The sequence below is a fragment of the Tursiops truncatus genome, chromosome 10 (assembly GCF_011762595.2).
Source record: "Tursiops truncatus isolate mTurTru1 chromosome 10, mTurTru1.mat.Y, whole genome shotgun sequence".
In the NCBI taxonomy this organism is placed as follows: Eukaryota; Metazoa; Chordata; class Mammalia; order Artiodactyla; family Delphinidae; genus Tursiops; species Tursiops truncatus.
This window is the reverse complement of record NC_047043.1, coordinates 77040149-77057952: the sequence shown is the minus strand read 5'-3', so window position 1 is coordinate 77057952 and position 17804 is coordinate 77040149. Positions and strand designations below refer to the sequence as shown.

The 17804-nt window shown below is 46.4% G+C and overlaps 1 protein-coding gene across 1 annotated transcript in view; it reads right to left on the bottom strand.

Moving 5' to 3' along the window:
- Window positions 1-6522: 6522 nt before the first annotated feature.
- Window positions 6523-17804, bottom strand: part of ATXN7 (ataxin 7) — a 127931-nt gene continuing 116649 nt past the window's right edge. The window contains 4 exon segments of the mRNA XM_033865236.2: window positions 6523-10545; window positions 12251-12272; window positions 12274-12318; window positions 13071-14022. Of these exon segments, the coding sequence (XP_033721127.1) occupies window positions 10436-10545; window positions 12251-12272; window positions 12274-12318; window positions 13071-14022 (1129 nt within the window). The 3' untranslated portion in view covers window positions 6523-10435.

Here is a 17804-nt window from a genome sequence, read left to right as displayed (position 1 = left end):
TGATATACTTAATGGCAAAGTATTAGAAGCACTGCCTTAAAAGTCAAGACAGTGGCAGCTGTCAGTACTGTACTGAAAGAGGGGCCACTGACTGCCAAGGAAGCAGGGACCAGAGCTGTGCTCTGACAGGAGCTTCCTGCAGGTGCTGTGGACTCTTAAAATGCGGGATGGATTTCTAAAAACGCTTATTTATAAAACCTTATTAACAATGATCACTGTAATTTCTTGAAGAAATTGGTAATATGGGGGCTTCCCTGGTGGCGCAGTGGTCGAGAGTCTGCCTGCCGATGCAGGGGACACGGGTTCGTGCCCCGGTCTGGGAAGATCCCACGTGCCGTGGAGGGGCTGGGCCTGTGAGCCATGGCTGCTGAGCCTGCGCGTCCGGAGCCTGTGCTCCGCAGCGGGAAAGGCCACAGCAGTGAGAGGCCCGCGTACCGCAAAAAAAAAAAAAAAAAAAAAAAGAATATGCTCATTGCAAAAGAAATTCAGGATACTAAAGTGGACTTGCCTTGTCATTCTACCCTGCAGAGGTAATAACGCCTATTAATATTTTGATGAATATTCTCTATATTTAGTCCTATGCATTTGTATTTTTTAATACAAAATCAGAGTCTCTGTGTTAGCTTCAGAGTATCAGTTTGGAAGTGAAAATAAAACTGGAACCTAACACATTTCTTTTTAATGTGGCCATATGGTATAGGAGAAATGAGCACTGGACACTGCAGCTGGAAAACCAAATTCTGATCCCAGCTCTCCTCGTGCTGGCTCTCTGATGCTGGGAGAAATTACTTCCTGGAGGAGAAAACCAGGCTTTATTATGAGGTTCATTTATATGAAAACATTACAAACTATAACACATGCACATTAATTACCATGAGTGTTGGCAGAAAGCTGTCACATAAAATTAATAAACTGGGCCATCTAAGCCATGTTTTATGGGAAAAACAGAATTTTTTTGTATTTCACCACCTCATTGATGTTTTTCACTTATGTTTCTTATGTAGTAAGACTACGTAGAATGCCAATTTCAAACCTTGGTTCTCTGCTTTTTGACCAGTGGGGGTATTTTAAATCTTGATAAAATCCCCGTCGAGGAAGTTTTAGGCCCAGGCCCTTATTTCTCACAATTGCAGAAACAAAAGGTTCAGAAACCTAAAACAAGTCAGGACGCCAAAGGAGGCTTCCTGAAGCTACCAAGCTGCAAACTGGTCACCGATGGGCAGCAACTGTCATCAGCCCCCTGACCCCCATACGTTTTTTAAGAAAAAAATGTGTATGGTTGCCATCTAAAAATTGAAAGACAATTCAAAAATCACCTATTATCTAGCTTCTCTGGAAAAATGGACAGATCAGGTTAACTCTGAGCTCACGTTTCCACTCCAGCCGAATGGCTAGCACATCTCCTCCAGCAGGCCCGGTGCATCCGGCCTGCCCTGTTTGTTACCTTACGGTATCTGCCTGGCTCCACTGCCATTTGAGTTTGTTGTCCCGGTCCCAGCCCCCTACCATACACCTGGGGTTGATGATCAGCAGCCTCCGTTAATCACCTAGGAGAATCCATCCAAAGAATGAAAGTCTTAATTTTCTGGTTAGTCATGAAGGGCACACATATCACAATATGAAAATAAGATTATCATCAAATGATAGTTCTATTTGCTAAGTGATAATAGCGCTAAAACACTTTCACTGTGTTTAGTCCCTTTTCAGTACTGATCAAAGTTGGCAACCTGTCACTTTTAGCAACCCTAGTCTCATAATACACTATTCAAGTACAAAATGAAGTCACTGGGATGAACGATTTTGTCATTGTTCTCTAAAACCATAACATCTGTGCATCAAATTTATCCAGTGAAATAAGTATTTATAAGCTTTGTCAAATTTTGGTAATCTATTTCCTAAATGAGAAAAAAATAGATCAATTTTTCATTGACTAGCAGTCTTTTAGGAGTGGAAATACTGTCTACAAGCATTTTTGTTATTAAGTGTCTACACCTAACTTTTACCTAACCCAGTGGCTGCAAGGATAACCTACCTCATTTGTTCACGGAGCACACACAACTGCAGTGCACGTAACGTTTTGTGACTGAACACAGGTAGTCTTCAGTAACCTGACCAGGCATTAATAGTAATTGATGGATGGAAGGTTTACTGACCATTAGCAAATCAACTGTATAATTAATTCTAAATTAATCCCTGGTGCTGTCTGAAACCTGTTTTTGAAGATTAATAGCTGATACTTGACATCTGTCCCCCTGATTACAGGGTAAAAAAGGGAGAGGGGCTGTGATAATCCCTCATCCTTCTAATTCTACACAAATTTGTAGTCGTTAGTAACTAACGTCACATCTCCACAACAGCTATGGGGGAAGTGAAGTTACATGCCTGTCTGGAAAACATGAAAGGCTCTAATTATCACTGGTTTTGGTTTCAAAACCATTTTGCATTATTCTTCTGTCTCGGAAGACCTACAAAGGGTATCAACAATGTGGGTCAGTTTGGTCCAGGCCATTATAATAACCTTGAAGTGCACAGTACCTCTCATCATTTGGAAGTCTCCTGTGGTGGCATAATTTTCCCTGTGCAGACTGGATGTAAGAAATAAAAGGTACAACTTGCCAATGAACCATCAGCCTCCTGCCCGGCAACTACATATCATAAGACCTGACACTGCCTTGGGGAAGGGACCACTTAGTCAAGACTACCAGTAGGTGGCGTCCTGACAACGGTACTAACCCTCCCTTTTAGAAGTTATCAGAGACCTGCTTTTCCAGAGTGTCTCTGCAATTAGTGGATTATCAACACTGGTATAACTCTACACTTGGTTTTGGAGGACTCAACTTTTCTTGAAGTGCTCTGGCATAGAGGCTTTTCTTTCATCTACACCTCAGGAACTTGGGGCCAAGATGAAGTCCATGTTTGCTACTCCCTGGATCTCTCTCCTGGCCATTATGTTTCCACCCTCATTCAAAACACCTTTTCTTTGAAGCTGCTCACCACCCAGCAATACCACCAAACCACTGTGCTCACTGCCCTCAGAACTGTAAGTTACCATGTCTCGTCCACTCCAGACCTGAGCAGCTGGCCCCGTCTTCCCCTCACCCCTCCCGACTCTGAAATGGACAACGTGTGCAGCAACAGCCTAGTTCCCTGGCCTTAACTCCAGTGCTCTTTTCCTCCGTGCCACTTCTATCCACTGCCACGGGCTCACCCAGGTCCCAGGGATCACAAGCACCTCTGAACAGCTCTGCTTTTGAAACAAACCTGGAGTGCCCCTCGGACTCTCTTATCCTATTCCTATCCTGATCTATTCCTAAAAGTGCTGTGCCACCATCATAACTCTGGATCGGCCTTGTACATAGTCCTTCTTCATTACTGGCTATATCAAATTGGACTTCGCTCTGTAACTCTGAACAAATCACTTAACTGGTGTGATCACAGACAAGTTGCCTGGAAGGAGGATCGTAAGACGTAACAAGAGGGAAACTGCAAATACCACTTCACTAGGGGGCCAGCATGGACTTACACGGCAGCTTCCAGTTCTTCGTTGAAAACCCAGGCGAGGCCATCACTTAGCCACACTCATACTTCTTAATTCTTTGGCAATCTCCCTGCCCAGGTTCTTCTAACTTTTCATCTCAATACCGATTCCAGTTATCCTGGAGAAAGCAGAAGAAAAAAATACCTAAGTGGGTTGATGGGTTGATAATTAAGACAGAGTCAACTGTCTGAACTTCTAACTCAACCAACTCAACTTCATCCTTCTCTGTCTTCCCTGATCTGATTTTCTACTCTTCAGTACCGCTTCTCCATCTGTCTTTACCACAATACTCTCTTCTCCAGGGTTTCATCTTGGGCTGCCTTCTCTCTCTGGGCCATGGAGCATGGGCTTCGTTTGTGAAATCCTGGAAACGGAACATAAAATGTGAGGTGCCTGTGCCTCTGTCAGAGAGAACCTATGATTTCTTCCATGTGATTCTAAGCATCTATTGGAAGGGGCGAAAAAAAAAGACTTAAGAAGACAGACCTGAATTCAAAGCCTGGCAATACCCCTACTCATTGTGGGGCCTTAGGCAAGACACCTACCTTTTTGGAAGTTCCTCATCAGTATGATTAGGATCAAAGTACCAACTCTATTCGGGGCTTTGTGAGAGAGAAGGCAGATAAAGTGCTTGGTACCATATCTGGCACATTAGGCCTTCAACTTGATGAGTATTATTTTAACTAATAATAAGCCAGATAGCTACCTATTTTTCCTAGGTGAACTCATCCACTCCCAGTGAAAGACAACCCTCCAATTCTGTTTAGGCTCAGACCTCTCTCATAAGCTCCAGACTACACAGATAGCCACTGGGTACTACACTTGAATTTCCCATGGGCAACTCAAATTCATTAGAGTATGTTTTCCCTTCTCTATTGCCATACCACGTATTTCATGTTAAGGCGCCTCAACCAGTTTGGCCAAGCTAGAAATCTCTGAAGTTCTGTTAGACTCACTCTTCCCTTGAATGTTCAATACAATGAGACCTCAAGTCCTATTGGTTCTACCTTTAAGAGATCTCTGGAATCTGTCCCCACTTTATCCACATGGTCACTGCCTTAGTTTGGAAACTTAACAGCTCTTACCTGGATCACTGCAACAGCTTTATGAATGACTTTTGTCCCAAGGTTCTCACCTGTCCATTCTGTCTTCCACATTTATTGGAGGGCCCTACGTGATGGGGATTTTAAGAAATTATTAAATTATAAGTGTTAGATTCTCCCCTCCCCCCGAAAACTTTCTCTTTGGCTGATGGTCTCGCCCTCCCCTGGAAGAGATCCTCTGCCAGTGCCACCTTTGTTCCATGAGCTCCGATTATGGAAAGTGAAGACAACGGGTGCAAGAATCACAGCCTTACCAGGCGAAGGACTCGTTTCAGTCCCACTAGCAACAGGAGCAAGCGTTTCTTATGAGAAAGGGAGGACTGAGAGGGCAGAAAGTGGAGTAAGAAGGGGGAGGACCCTAGGCTTGATGTAGGGGAGAGCCCTGTGATGAGGACTTGGGGGTCGGGGTTGGGGGCTGAAGACAGAGTTTGAGGCCAGGGTGAAAATGTGAGAAAGAGGGACAGAGATTTAGTTGCTTCTTTGATTTGCCAGAGTCACCACTAAAGATGTGAACGACTATTATTTCTGCATGTGCTGGGACGGGACCATGAAAACCTCTGGGCTCTGACAGTTACATCTGGTTAAACTGCATGTTCCTGAGGATGAAGGCCCCAGGACATTTAAGGTCCTTGACCATCTGGTGCCAACTTCTCCCACCCTGTCCGCCCCTCCCTCCCAGCAAGCTTCACCCAGTTCGCCCTCCAGTCTGCATTTCTTCACACCTGTGTCAGCCCAGCGTGTTCCCTCTGCCTAGAATGGCCTCACCCTGCCTTTCTGCTGGTCACTTCCCACAGGCCAGCATCCAAAACTGCCAACCTCCATTCCATGAACTGGGATAGCCTCCTGCTGTCCAGAGCCAGGTTATCTGCAAGAGAGCTGAAGTAAAAAGCGTAAAGAGATTGAGTGATTGAAGCTTTTCCTTGAGTGAAGGTTAAGGAGGACATCCGAAGTGAAAGGAGTCATCCACAGGGAACTTATCAAGAATGACTTTGAGCCGTCCGTCGGCTGATCTAAGGACTGAACGGAAGTCCACGGGGCAGGGCAGCGGCGACTGAAGCCAGCCTCACTCCTTCCTGTAATGTATATGCACCTTTACTCCAGTACACAAATCCACTGCTTCCTTCATTGTTTTAAGCAACAAAAATAATTTGTAATTTATAAGAGTGATATGCAAATGGTAAAACCGGCTGAACTTCTAGAGGTGAAAGATTACGCTGTGCCTGATATCAAAATGTACTGCCAGTGAGGGAGGTCTGTAAAAGCAAGGAAGAAACCAGACCAGCTCTGGTTAAAAAACTTACCTCTCTCCTCAGCATTCTGTAATAACTTAAATGGGAAAGGAATCTGAAAAACAACGGATACTTGTGTAACTGAATCACTTTGCTGTACACCTGAAACTAACACATTGTTAATTATACTCTAACACAAAATAAAAATTTTTAAAAAACACACAAAAAACTTACCTCTAATGAAAACTGACCACATGCCATCAAACAGTACAAACAGAATGTATTTCTCAATCTATCAACTTCCCTTTGTTGACAAACCTACAGGGCAAGAATACAGTAGTGGTCACTGTTTACCCGGTTATTAATTTACCCAAGGCAAACCTTTGTGCCCAAGAACAGAAACATCCTAAGCCCTTAGAACCTTTCAGGTGGTCTGGAAGGGAAGCTGAGCTTCATAAGGGTGTCTGATGCTACAAATGAAGAAAAGTCAGACTAGATTGAAAAGGGTTTAGTATCACAACGAGGCAGAAACATGTAAAATATTTCATGCAGCCAACCTTCTTTATTGAGAAATCCTGGTTTTATTGCCCGTTAACATGTTTGCTCCACAAACTAATTTCTCATAAAGCAAAGCACAACTTTTTCTTATAAATAGTATAAATTATTTTATTTACAGAACTTGTTACAAAACAAATAGACTATTATATTTCTTCTCTTTTAAATATCCAAAGTAATTTTCTATCCCTTGACATTTGTTCATGTTCTATACAGCAGCCAACACAAAGTCCAGCTGAGATGCTCTTGATTATGTGTACAAATGATCAACCTATTCACACATTTTAACACAGGAGATTGCTTTTATAACCAAGCTCAAAAACAAAACAAACAAACAAAAAAACACAGCAAAATGCTTTCAAGGCCCTACATTCACACTGACAGTATGTAGTGCTCATTTAAATGATCTGAAAATGTAAAAGGTTTTGCACAAAATGTAAAAATGATTATTTTCTGCTAAACAATGAAACTTTTAACAATCATTTTCCAAAGCCCAACTTTTTCCCCCGCAGGACAGAATGGGAGATATTAAGAAATTCCTTGGCAACAGAACTCTCGCAGGAAGACAGCTGCCTTTATAAGTTACATTTTTCAAATTATACATTTTTTTCAGTGTTCTCAGAGGTACTTTGTATATTTTTGGAATACAAAATATTTTAAATATTCTATTTTAAACTCTGCATTTCATGAGTGAATAACAAAACAGACACATTGTGTAAGTTGCTGGCTGACAAGAAGATCTGTAACCCTTGGTGCCACCGGGCAATCCATCACCAGTTGAATTCCTGTGAACCAAAAGGTCTTAATTTTAAAATACCTTATAAAATTACCAGCATTTGGTGGTTTTCGACTCCTCCCCTAAAATTTTAGTAACAATATTTACGTGGAAAAAGCAAACTCCAAAAGTTCAACTGAACGTTCAAGTCTTTTTAAAGTATCTGTCTAAGCTTAAAACTAGGTTCAGGCACTTTCAGTTTTTTTTTTTTTTTTTTCCCCATTAGTTTTAATCACATCACATACTAACGCACATGTGCTCAGGGCACGCGCACACGCGCGCGCACACACACACACACACACACACTCTCACACATAAAACACTAACAAAAGAAAAGCAGTGTGTCACTTATTACGTGTAGTCTATTGGGAAATCAGGCAACTAGGGAGAAGCAATGCCCACTTCATCTGTATGAATCCACTCCCAAGACACTGAAAGGGACAAAAGACTTTCACAGAACAGAGGCATCCCTTAAACCGTAAAGGAGGCAGGTTCTAGAACTATTGGCTTGGCAGTGAACCACTTCAAATTATAAAAAGGTATTTACTTTTATTAATTAATAAATAAATACTAGATGATCTCAATTGTACCAAAACAGGATATCCGAAAAAAAGACCTGTGCAAAAATACATATTTAAATATGTACAATTCATTTTTAACAAAATATGTCTTCTCAAATAGGGATACTTCCATATTTATAATAGAACAAGAAATTCCAAAATAAAGATACAAAAGTAGGTTTTGTATAATTCTTTGTTCATCATTGCAGCACTTTTTTTTTTTTTGTAGGTTAAGAAAACTGCAGTTGTCATGAAATTCTATTGGAAAGAATATAAAAATTATCTTGGTTTTAAATTGATACCAAAGTCTGTCTAGAAACAACCCAACCACTGCAAATTTGGTTTTTGCAAGTTAATTTAATTCAAAAAAATACTTGTACTCCCGTGTTTTAAATGGTCTTAATTGTTCACCATAATAAAAAGTAGTTGTAGGAGAAAATACAATATTTGAACAACAGTCTAAAATTTAATAGCACTGTTTAGGTCTGTTTGTGGCAGGCGGAATCCAAAATGGCTAATTTCCTAATCCCGATGCTCTGTGTACTACCGGGAGACAATAATGAAATTTCAATTAAAACCTCAGTCTAAGAAATCAAATGATCAAGACTCGCTAATCTAAATATCTACATTATTCTGCATCAACCTGCTAGCGTGGATCCTATTCACATCTTTCGGAACAACATGATCTGTCTATAAATTCCATCACTAAAAGCAACTTTATTTATAACCATCAAGTCCCCTTGGCTCTGAAAATAAATTCTACCCATACCCCATTGCACTTGTCACCAAGGAATCAACTAAGTACGTTCTGATTCCCTCTTACCTCCTTCTCTCCATCTCCTGGGATGAACAACCAGACTGATCTCTCCTAACGACACCAAACTGGCCCATCCGTGCTTTCTTCTTATACAAGCTCTCTTACAGTATCATTTTTAAAACATTTACTGACTGATTGCATAATAGGTGAACAAGATACTGTTCTCCCCTTCCTTTAAAAAGAAAATCAATATTTTACATCAATTTATAGCTAAAGTATCTGAATAAAGTTTTTGTTACCTTACATAATAAGAATAGTTCTGTAGCAATTCACATTATTAGGCTGGTAACCAAGTATTTATTCATTCTACCTGTTGTTGACTTAAAATTCCCTGAAACTGAAGTTTGTAACCCAAGAATTGTAAGGAAAACAGATGCACTGACTGGCTCTGTCCCAGCCCTGCCCAGGGCCATGATCAGAACCTTGGGAACTTTACCCTGTGTTCGGCAACTTCGTGTGTTCTTCTAAGCAAAAGTGCCCGGGTTCTCCTTTCAGGAGCTGTGGTGGTGGAATCATCTGTTAAAGAGCTCCAGCTCATCCCCTCAAATTCAAGGACACCTTCTCAATCAGTGCTGTCTGAACCTATCAAGCTCTTTCTTTTGGGGTGGGGTACTGGAAACACTATCCTGGAGGCTCTCTGAAACTCTCCATGAGATGGCAGGCGTAAATCCCCAGAAAGGAGGGGTGACTAGCAGACACTACACATGCCTCCCGCCATCTCCGCATGGGCAGGTGTGCACAGTCACCAGCGCCCCTCCCTGGGTGCCTGCTCCCCATGCCAACGGCATCCACATAAACGTGTAGAGGCAGGAAGGGGTGTGCAGACCCACACAGTATGGGGAGTGCTCCAAGTGGAAATTGACACTTAGTCCCAGGACAGTATCCAAAGAAGAGGTTGCGGGCAATGCACCGAGTGCCTTGGAAACATTTAAAGTATATCAGTGACTTTGTGAACGACAGAGTCTGCTGCATCCCAACTATTTCACGTTACAAAGGCAATTTTTAAAAACAGGAGACTGGGCAGGACAACCAACCTAACTGTATACTGTTTAACATGAAAACAAAGGTTAAAAAAAAATTCAATCTCTTTGGAAATCTTGGAAAATTTTCCCCCATAGTGATTTCTGTCTACCTCCCCACCCACCAGAATTTGGCTTTCCATTATCAAAATTGTTTGCATTTGCATTTTCTTTAAAAAAAAAAATCACACAATTGCTTTTGTACCATGAAAAGTAAGCCTCTAAACTGGTGTATACTTGCTCTCTGGCCATCAATGGCTTTAAACCAGTTTGTACATTAGAAACTTCTGACGGCTTCTGATCCCAAATTACTTGCAAAAGGCTGGGCAAAAACACAGGCTCTTTTGTCATGGTGCCTCTCACTGACGTCCATATACCATTCCCGGCACCTGCTATAAAAACCTAGCTGCAGACCCCCTTTCTCCAGAGGGCTGCTTGGGGTGCAGCTCTGCTCGCCCCTGGGAGGTGTCTCCAGTTAAGGTGCCTGACTGCTGGAGAGGGACCTACAGACGACAGGGTGAGGAAAGAACTAGGCAGGGAGAGGAGGGAGGGAGAAAAGTCTACAGTCACGCTCTTGCCAAGACACTCTCGCCAGCCAACCTCCTCCAAGAGTGGCTCCGTGAAATACTGCAGGTTCAACGAGACAGGAACTTCTCACAGATTGTAGCAAGTAGTCCAGACCACTCTAACACTGATAAAAGCAATTCGGTGGCTGGACTTGATCCAGTGTCCTTTACGAGTACTCACTGCTACAGACAAAGCTTCAGGGACATCCTGGTTAAAACAACAGCCCGGCAGATTTCTACCCTCGAGGCCCACAGGAGGTTGGGAAAACAGACTCAAAGGCATCGTGGAGTCCAGAGTGCTGAGTGGAGGTGTAACTTGTCGTCAAAAGTGTCCAGATTATTCCTCCCCGTGCTATTTTCAGCTGTCAGGGACGTGCCTTTGGCTTTCAAAAAAGAGGGGGTGGGGAGACAACGAAAGGTAAGTAAGCGGCTGTACACGGCCCCGCCCTGATTTCTAAACAAGGTATTCCCGAGGCCACTGCGTCTCCAACCGACTGGGCAATGCCAGGAGCAGGCAGCTCTAGAATTTGGCTTCAGCTTTCAAAAGCCTTCTGTGCTCTGGGGCACAATCCTTCTAAAAGACTGGCTTTTAGAAAACTGTCCAGAAGAGAAGCAGCCTGGGTTTCTAGCTCAGAGAAAAGGCTCACATGTTTGCCTTTTGGTTCTATTTACTGATGCTGTTTCCTTGAAGGTATTCCAGGTTGTCAACTGAGACGTGAACAAGGTCAAATGGGCCACCACACAGGTGTGAAAACTCACACCCAAGGCCGTGCTGAGGCGGGGAGAGGGGACTCTGGCCTTCACAGTCCCACATGAGCTATTTTTAGGTCCTTGGTGGCAGAGCCCAAGAATCAACTCGGGGGCTGGGCTCACACCCAGCCCCATCTCCTAGGCTCCCCAGCAGGTCCCACTGATTCCGTTGCTGAGGGGATTCCAACCAGTTCAGTTATCTCTGCTTTAAAATCAGCTCCGTGGAGAACAGCGAGCTCAGGTCCCTACTGGTCTAAGAAGCAGCCTTCTTTACAGCATTTGGAGTCATGGGTCCCTTTGATAGTCTGAAGAAAGCTACAGGATCCCTCTTGCAGATAAATGATCACAGACGTAAAAATACGCAAGGTTCATCCATCCTCTGATCTGTAGCCATGGGCCCCCCTAGAATCTGTGCAGCATAATAGAAAGTATGCCACTGCAGAGAAAATCTTTCTCAAATACAAATTTAACATGAAACTGCTTTTAAGAAAAAGAACCCAAACTTAGGCTGTTTGTCCTAGTGGGACACAGTCCCCCACCCCCGCCCCCCAGACGGTGGAAATCAGAGGTGGCAAACTGGCAGCTCATGAGCCAAACTTCGCTGGCAAACGTGTGGGCTTCACCAGATCAAAACAAAAGGAAAAACTACAGAGCTTTAGAAAATGGTCAAATTTCTCACGCAAGTCCAGATCAGCAGTTTCTCTTTGCAACTGGTAACAAGCTTCTGGGAGCAGCTGCTCTGTGTAGACGAGACCCCCACTCCCCCAATCCCCACAGACACTGTCACTCTCTGCCGCACCCGCCCTGCCTCTTCCTCGCCTTCTGACACTGGCGGGCAGTAAGGTCCGCAGCGGCGTCTACGTGAAGACGGCGTGCTCAGTGACACTGGCGTGGGCATCCCGAGGCAGTGGGACATCCCTCCTGGGATTCATGTGCATCAGGAAACTACACCCAGAAGGGAGTTATTAAGGGATGGATTCTTACAGTGTTTGCACTGCGTTTTTATGCTTATCGTTAAACTAGAAGGAATAAACTACAAATCAAGAAGGTTTCACTTGTCCAGGAACCCCTGTTCAAAGAGACCCAAACAACACACGAATAAGCCCATATGTATTTGTGGCTCAGAGAGAATTGAAGCAGCTGCTACCTAAATTTGTGCATAATTATTTTCCCCATACCTTTGGCACTGAGTATTAATTCACACAGATATTGGAGGGAAACTTCTATCACGTGAACAAACTTCTTGGTATTTTCTGGAAAAGTTCTAGCCTGGCATTTAAGTTCAGTTTTGAAGATGAGGAAGGGAAAAAAACAAAACAAAACAAAAAAGAGGCTCACATTTTAAAGTAGGGCTCTGGGGGTGACACCGCTGAAATTCCTGCTTGTAAGCAAGGACAGGAGGTATCCTGCTGAATGAAATAACAAGATGAGAGAGGACCTGGACAGGCGAGAAAGGAAGCTGGAGGAAGCGGCCACAGAAGGGAAGGCCAGGAGGAAACAGCAGCAGGGGGAAGAGTGGGGAAAAGACAAGGTAGCGCCCGAGAAAGCCATGGTCAGCAATGAATCTGAAGGCCAGAGAGCCCTTCTCTACAAGTGGGTCACGTTCAGATTTTTTTCAATCTGTTAACTTAAACAAGATTTTAGTCTTCTGCTCTGCCCACAGTAAATGCTGTTTTCCTGCCTCCTCGGAAAACAGGGAGGAGGAAAAACAGGGAGAGAATTAATAAGGAAATTAAAATTCTGAAATTCTTTGATGGGAAAAATATTAAACGGTCTCTTTCAAATTTAAATCATCCCTTTCTAGATCAGTTTGATTTTAGCCCAGCTTTCTTCAGAAAAACACACTGAAGGACTGCTCTCCGGGAAACACGGCCCGCCGGCCTCAGGGAGGGGTCTGCCGTCACGCATGAGTGCCGAAACGCACTTGTCGTGGCCTCCTCACCCAGGAGCGTCCTCCGAGTCATCAGAGTCAGGCAGAGAGGAGCCTGTTTGACCTCCATCCGGCCATCAACTCATCCTTTTCTTAAAAGACCCCACGAAGCTGGACATTGGCTTTTAGGCAAACCCACCAACCCGACCACACAGATCTCCGAGCTGACGAAAGATCTCAAGGGAGGGGCCACGGGCCTCCCCATGGGGCTCCCAGGCCCTGTCCTACCTGATGCAGGAGGGAGCTGTTTGCCAGTCCTGGCGGCCCCGGGCTGGGGCCCGCGTGCTTCACGTGGACGTTGTTCAGGGCCGGCAGTTTGGCCACCTTGGTGGGCCTGCTGCTGCTGCTGTTGATGCCGCTCGAGCCGGGCGAGCACTTTCTTTTCTTGCCTAGGAGCTTGTCCAGAGGAGTGTGCGGGTGGGAGCAGGCGCCGTGAGAGCTGACGGGCAGCTCGCCGGCCTGGTGCACGAAGGGGCCGAGGGAGAGTGTGGAGTCGCCGCTGTTCACCATCACGCTCATCCTCTTGATGGACTCGCCGGGGGCGCCCCGCCCGGGCTGCTCGTGCCGGCCGCTCACCGAGTTCGCTTTGCCGGCCACGCAGTTGAGGCCGATGCCGTGGGGAGAGGCTACCGCCGTGGGGTGGGGAGGCCCAGGGTGAGCCACACAGTTTTTCCTAAAAGACTCCATGGAATGAGAAGAGGGGGAGGGGGAGGGGACTACCAGCGGGGAAGTGTTTTTGCGTTTCTTTCCTGAGCCGCCGCTGCCGGCACTGCTACTCGCGTGGTGACAGTTAGTGCTGTTACCAGAAGGCTCCTTGGGCCTTAAAGACTTGCTAGATTTCAACTTCTGAGGTTTCCTGGCCATGGGGGAGGAGGGCACGCAGGACAGGCCAGAGGGCGTGCAGGGGGAGGGCGAGGAGGAGGACACCTGTCTGGACTGCATGCTGCACGCGGGATCCACGGCCCCGGAGGCGGCGGGCTGTCCGTTCAGTGTGGTTCCATGAGCTGGTACCGACTTGCTACTGGGGGAGATGCAGGAGGATGAGAGCGGGGCAGGGGAGGGGGATATGGTGGCTGCCGCCAGGCAGCTGACCCCACAGTGTGATGTCGGCACAGAGTTTGTCCGGTGAGGAACACGTGTGGAGACGGGCAATGTGGTACTGGGCACTGGCGGGATCTTCCTGCGAAACAAAAGAGGGCCTGAGCAACGTCCACCACCGCCCTTCATGGAAACTTTCAGGACACCCCCTTCACCTCTGGCACCGAACACACCCCTTGGTCACAGGGATCACGCTGAGATGCTGGGCCACACAGAGGGTCACTTTTCCCCTTCAAATTCTTAATGGCTTCCTGTGCTCTGAGAACAACGGCCTGTAAGGCCGTGCGCCTCACTGGTGCTGCAGCCGCAAGCATGTACCCCGCACCCTCCTATCCGGCACCCCGAACTCCGTGATCCTGGCTACTGATCTTCCTTCAGTTCCGAGAACGGGCCGTGAAGCGAGACCCTGGGTATCTTCTGCCTACAGCACTCCCACCCCAACTTCTGCTCACACTTCTGTTTCAGCCCCCATCATCACTTTCTTAGGAAAACTGCCCTGACCATCCTGACTCGCTTCATTCCCGCACTGCCCCCTGTTCCCAGACTCTGGAAGACTCTGGCAGTTTTAACGTGTGACCGATGATCACTGTCTAGCATCTCCGCAGACGGAGAGATCCACAGCTGATTTACCACTGTCCATCCAGCACGGTGCCTGGCACATAGAAGGTGCTCAAACGCTGAGACAACTCATGAAAGAACGAGGAAAAAGCAAGGGCACAGCTAGTTAATAACAACTGCTCGGTCCCAGCTACTGGCCTGAGAGCCTGTACGTGCCTGTACAAGGGAACAAAGCCCCCAGATCTCAGGGGGACTTCTGCTCACGGTGCGCTAACAGTGTATTCTGTCTATAATATTTGGGTAAAGTATGTATTCAAACAGTCAAACCAGGAAGGACCCCCCCACCCCGCCGCCCTCACCCCGGCTTTTATTTTAGCTGTGGTTTTTAAAACGTGACGGTGCCAAAATCTCAGAAACCCCTGTGGCATAATGAACACTGAGATGCAAAACAGCAAACGGCCTGACTGGAAGCCAAGTGCCAAGACTGCCCGGCTCCCGGCCTCCACGGGCAGCTCTGGCTGATCGGGCGCCGTACCAGCGGGGGCCGGGTCCCTCATCCTTCAAGTGAGAGTGCTGGCCTAGACTGCTGCCCAAGGGCTTTCCACATGCGTTTTGAGAAGGACTATAGTGATTAATAAACGGTATCAACAACTGCAAGTGTGCAGCCCAGCCTTAAAACTCCCACTCAAAAGTGTGGCTCTGGCCCTAAGTCAGTGCTTCCCAACTGTGTCTGCACATCAGAATCACCTGTGGAGTTCAGGCCACACCCAGACGGGCCACACCAGAATCTCGGGGTGAGGTCCAGGCGTTAGTAAATTCCAAATCTCTCCAGGAGACTCCAGCCAAGGTTGAGAAGCCAGCCTCTACCCCCATGCTACTCACGAAGGATAAGCACTGACATTACCTGAGAGGCTTACTAGAGGCGCTGAGTGCCTGGGCCTCACCCCAGACCTCCTTCATCGTGGTGTGTATCTCAACAAGATCCCCAGGGCAACGGCACCTGTGAGAACCTCTGCTCGAAACGCAGCACAGGGGCTCCGGCTCCCTGGGCGCAGTGGCTTCTCATGGCCACCAGGTGGCTTAGGAAGACGGGCCTAAGGGCCAGGCTGCTACAACCAAATCCTGTGAAAAGGAAAGCTTCCACAGGGGCAGGGATGTGGACCTCTCTGGATGACATGGCTGGTTTCTCTTAAAAAAGCTCTTTTAAGTCATTTCTTACCTTCTGCATAAAGAAGAGACAAAAAAAGAAGAGGTAGTCATATTGACCTGTGTTTGCACACATGAACTCAGAGACACAAGCAACTGATAAAACTGCTTCTGTCTGTGAGGAGTGGGTAGAAAACAGAGGAGTATGGGGGCCAGGGGGACTAAAACTTTTCACTGTATGCCTCTTTATATTCATGTTTCCTTTTTTAGCCAAGTGACTTTATTACCAATCTAAAAAATTAATTAGAAAAAGGAAAACCCAAACCACAAAACCTTTGACAGCCATCCCAACCCCTCCTTAGGGGAAGTGCAATAGTCGTCCCCAGTCACAGCACACAAGCAGTGGACAGAGCTCACAGGAGCTTGCAATGCTCCAGAAGAAGAGCTGGTCTACTTTCACTGCTGCCCAGAGACTCCACACACTGAAGATAACGTACTTCACTTCCAGGCTCAAATCGCACCTCCACTTATCCCGAAGTTAACCACAGTAACTCAAGGGTAAGGGGCTGAGAAGAGTGCTGCCGGGGCTCTTTGCAAAAGGGAGGACTTTCGGCTGAGCCAGTAGGATGGGACCTGGCCGACCTCAAGACCTTCCGTGAGTGCCTCAAAGATGCCACCTGAAGAAGAGCTCTCTTCCGGTTGAAAAGTGCCGAGCCACTCCCGGCAAATCTCAGGGGTGGCCTGCGCCAGGCTCCCCTCACTCCCCTGTCGGCAGCATTTACTCCCTCAAGCACCTGGCCTGGCACCTCTCTTCAAGCTCCTACCTGCCCCAGGCCCGTGTGCCAGCTCATCACTGAGTGGCCCGTCTGTCTCTACCGAATTGACTTTTTCAAAACCAAAGGTCACGTTAACAGAAAGAACAGTTTCCTCCTCAATGGGAGCAAGTGACGGATAAGGCAGTGAGCCTCTGACAGAACAGAGACAGACAGTGGAGTCAACTTCAGGATCTGCTTCTTCAGAGGTTCAGAGCACAAGGAAGAAAACCTCTCCAACGCAAGCCATTAGGAACCAAAACTCTCTCAACCCAAACCACTGGCCATAAACCACTTAGCAACATAATGGGGATAAAAATTCTGAGGACCCTTCTAAACCCTTAGGAGTACATTAAACCCATAGTTCTGTGAGCTCAATGAGCTCTCCAGGTCCCACCAGTAAGAAGCTGAGATTTCATGCATTTTAAAGTTTTCTGATGTGAGGCCACCCCCCAAAGAATCCCAACAAACCATGGCCCAAGTCTGTCTGTGGTTCAGAACACTGTTCCTTCAGAAAGGTTCTTACCTAGGAAGAACCAGGAAGAAACGTGAAATAAAGCAGAGCAACACTGCTGCGGGGCTGGTCTTCACCGTGAACAAGTGCAAGTCCTATCAACGAGCATGGGGATGGTTCTCTGGATTTTGGACTACCCGAGGTCTCTGACAACTCCCTCTGACTATATCAGGCAAGCAAAGCAGAGAGGCAAAAATAGATGTACTCGCAGAGTCCACTCAGGGAGGCACTAATAAATGACACCCAAATGGAGAGTTTGGGATGACTAAGTATTATCGGACAGCCCCCTTTAGCAAAGCTCAGTGCTTCCTGAAGTAGGTTCCACCAAACGCTAGTCCCCAGGATGCTCCCCTAAAAGAGGTTCCCAGGTCAAAAGAGCCTGGGAGACAGTCCGCATTATACACGATATCCTCTGCTTTGAGAGTTACGACGGACCGTGCCTATTAAAGGCTTTGAGAAGTCCTGCAGTAACAAAAACTATTTTACTTTAGGAAAGGCTGAGCTAATAAACCTTTCGGGCCATGGAACTGTTCTTCCACTTAAAATCATGTTGGGGAAACGGCGTGCATAAGGCCACACGAGATGATCGCCTTACTTTCAACTGTAAACCAGAGCAAATGGCTCCTTTCCCTAAAGCCCTCAGCAGCTCCTCAGTGCCGTCAATCAATTTCAGTGTCACCTGACCTCTCGGATCCCCTCTTGTTCCAGGAGCTTTCTTGCTCTTTCTCAAACAAGCCATGTTCTTTTCTGACTCAAGACCTTTGCACATACGGTTCTCCTTGCCTGGAACCCACTCCTCCCCGCCAGCCCCACGGCTGCTCTCTCTCATCCATT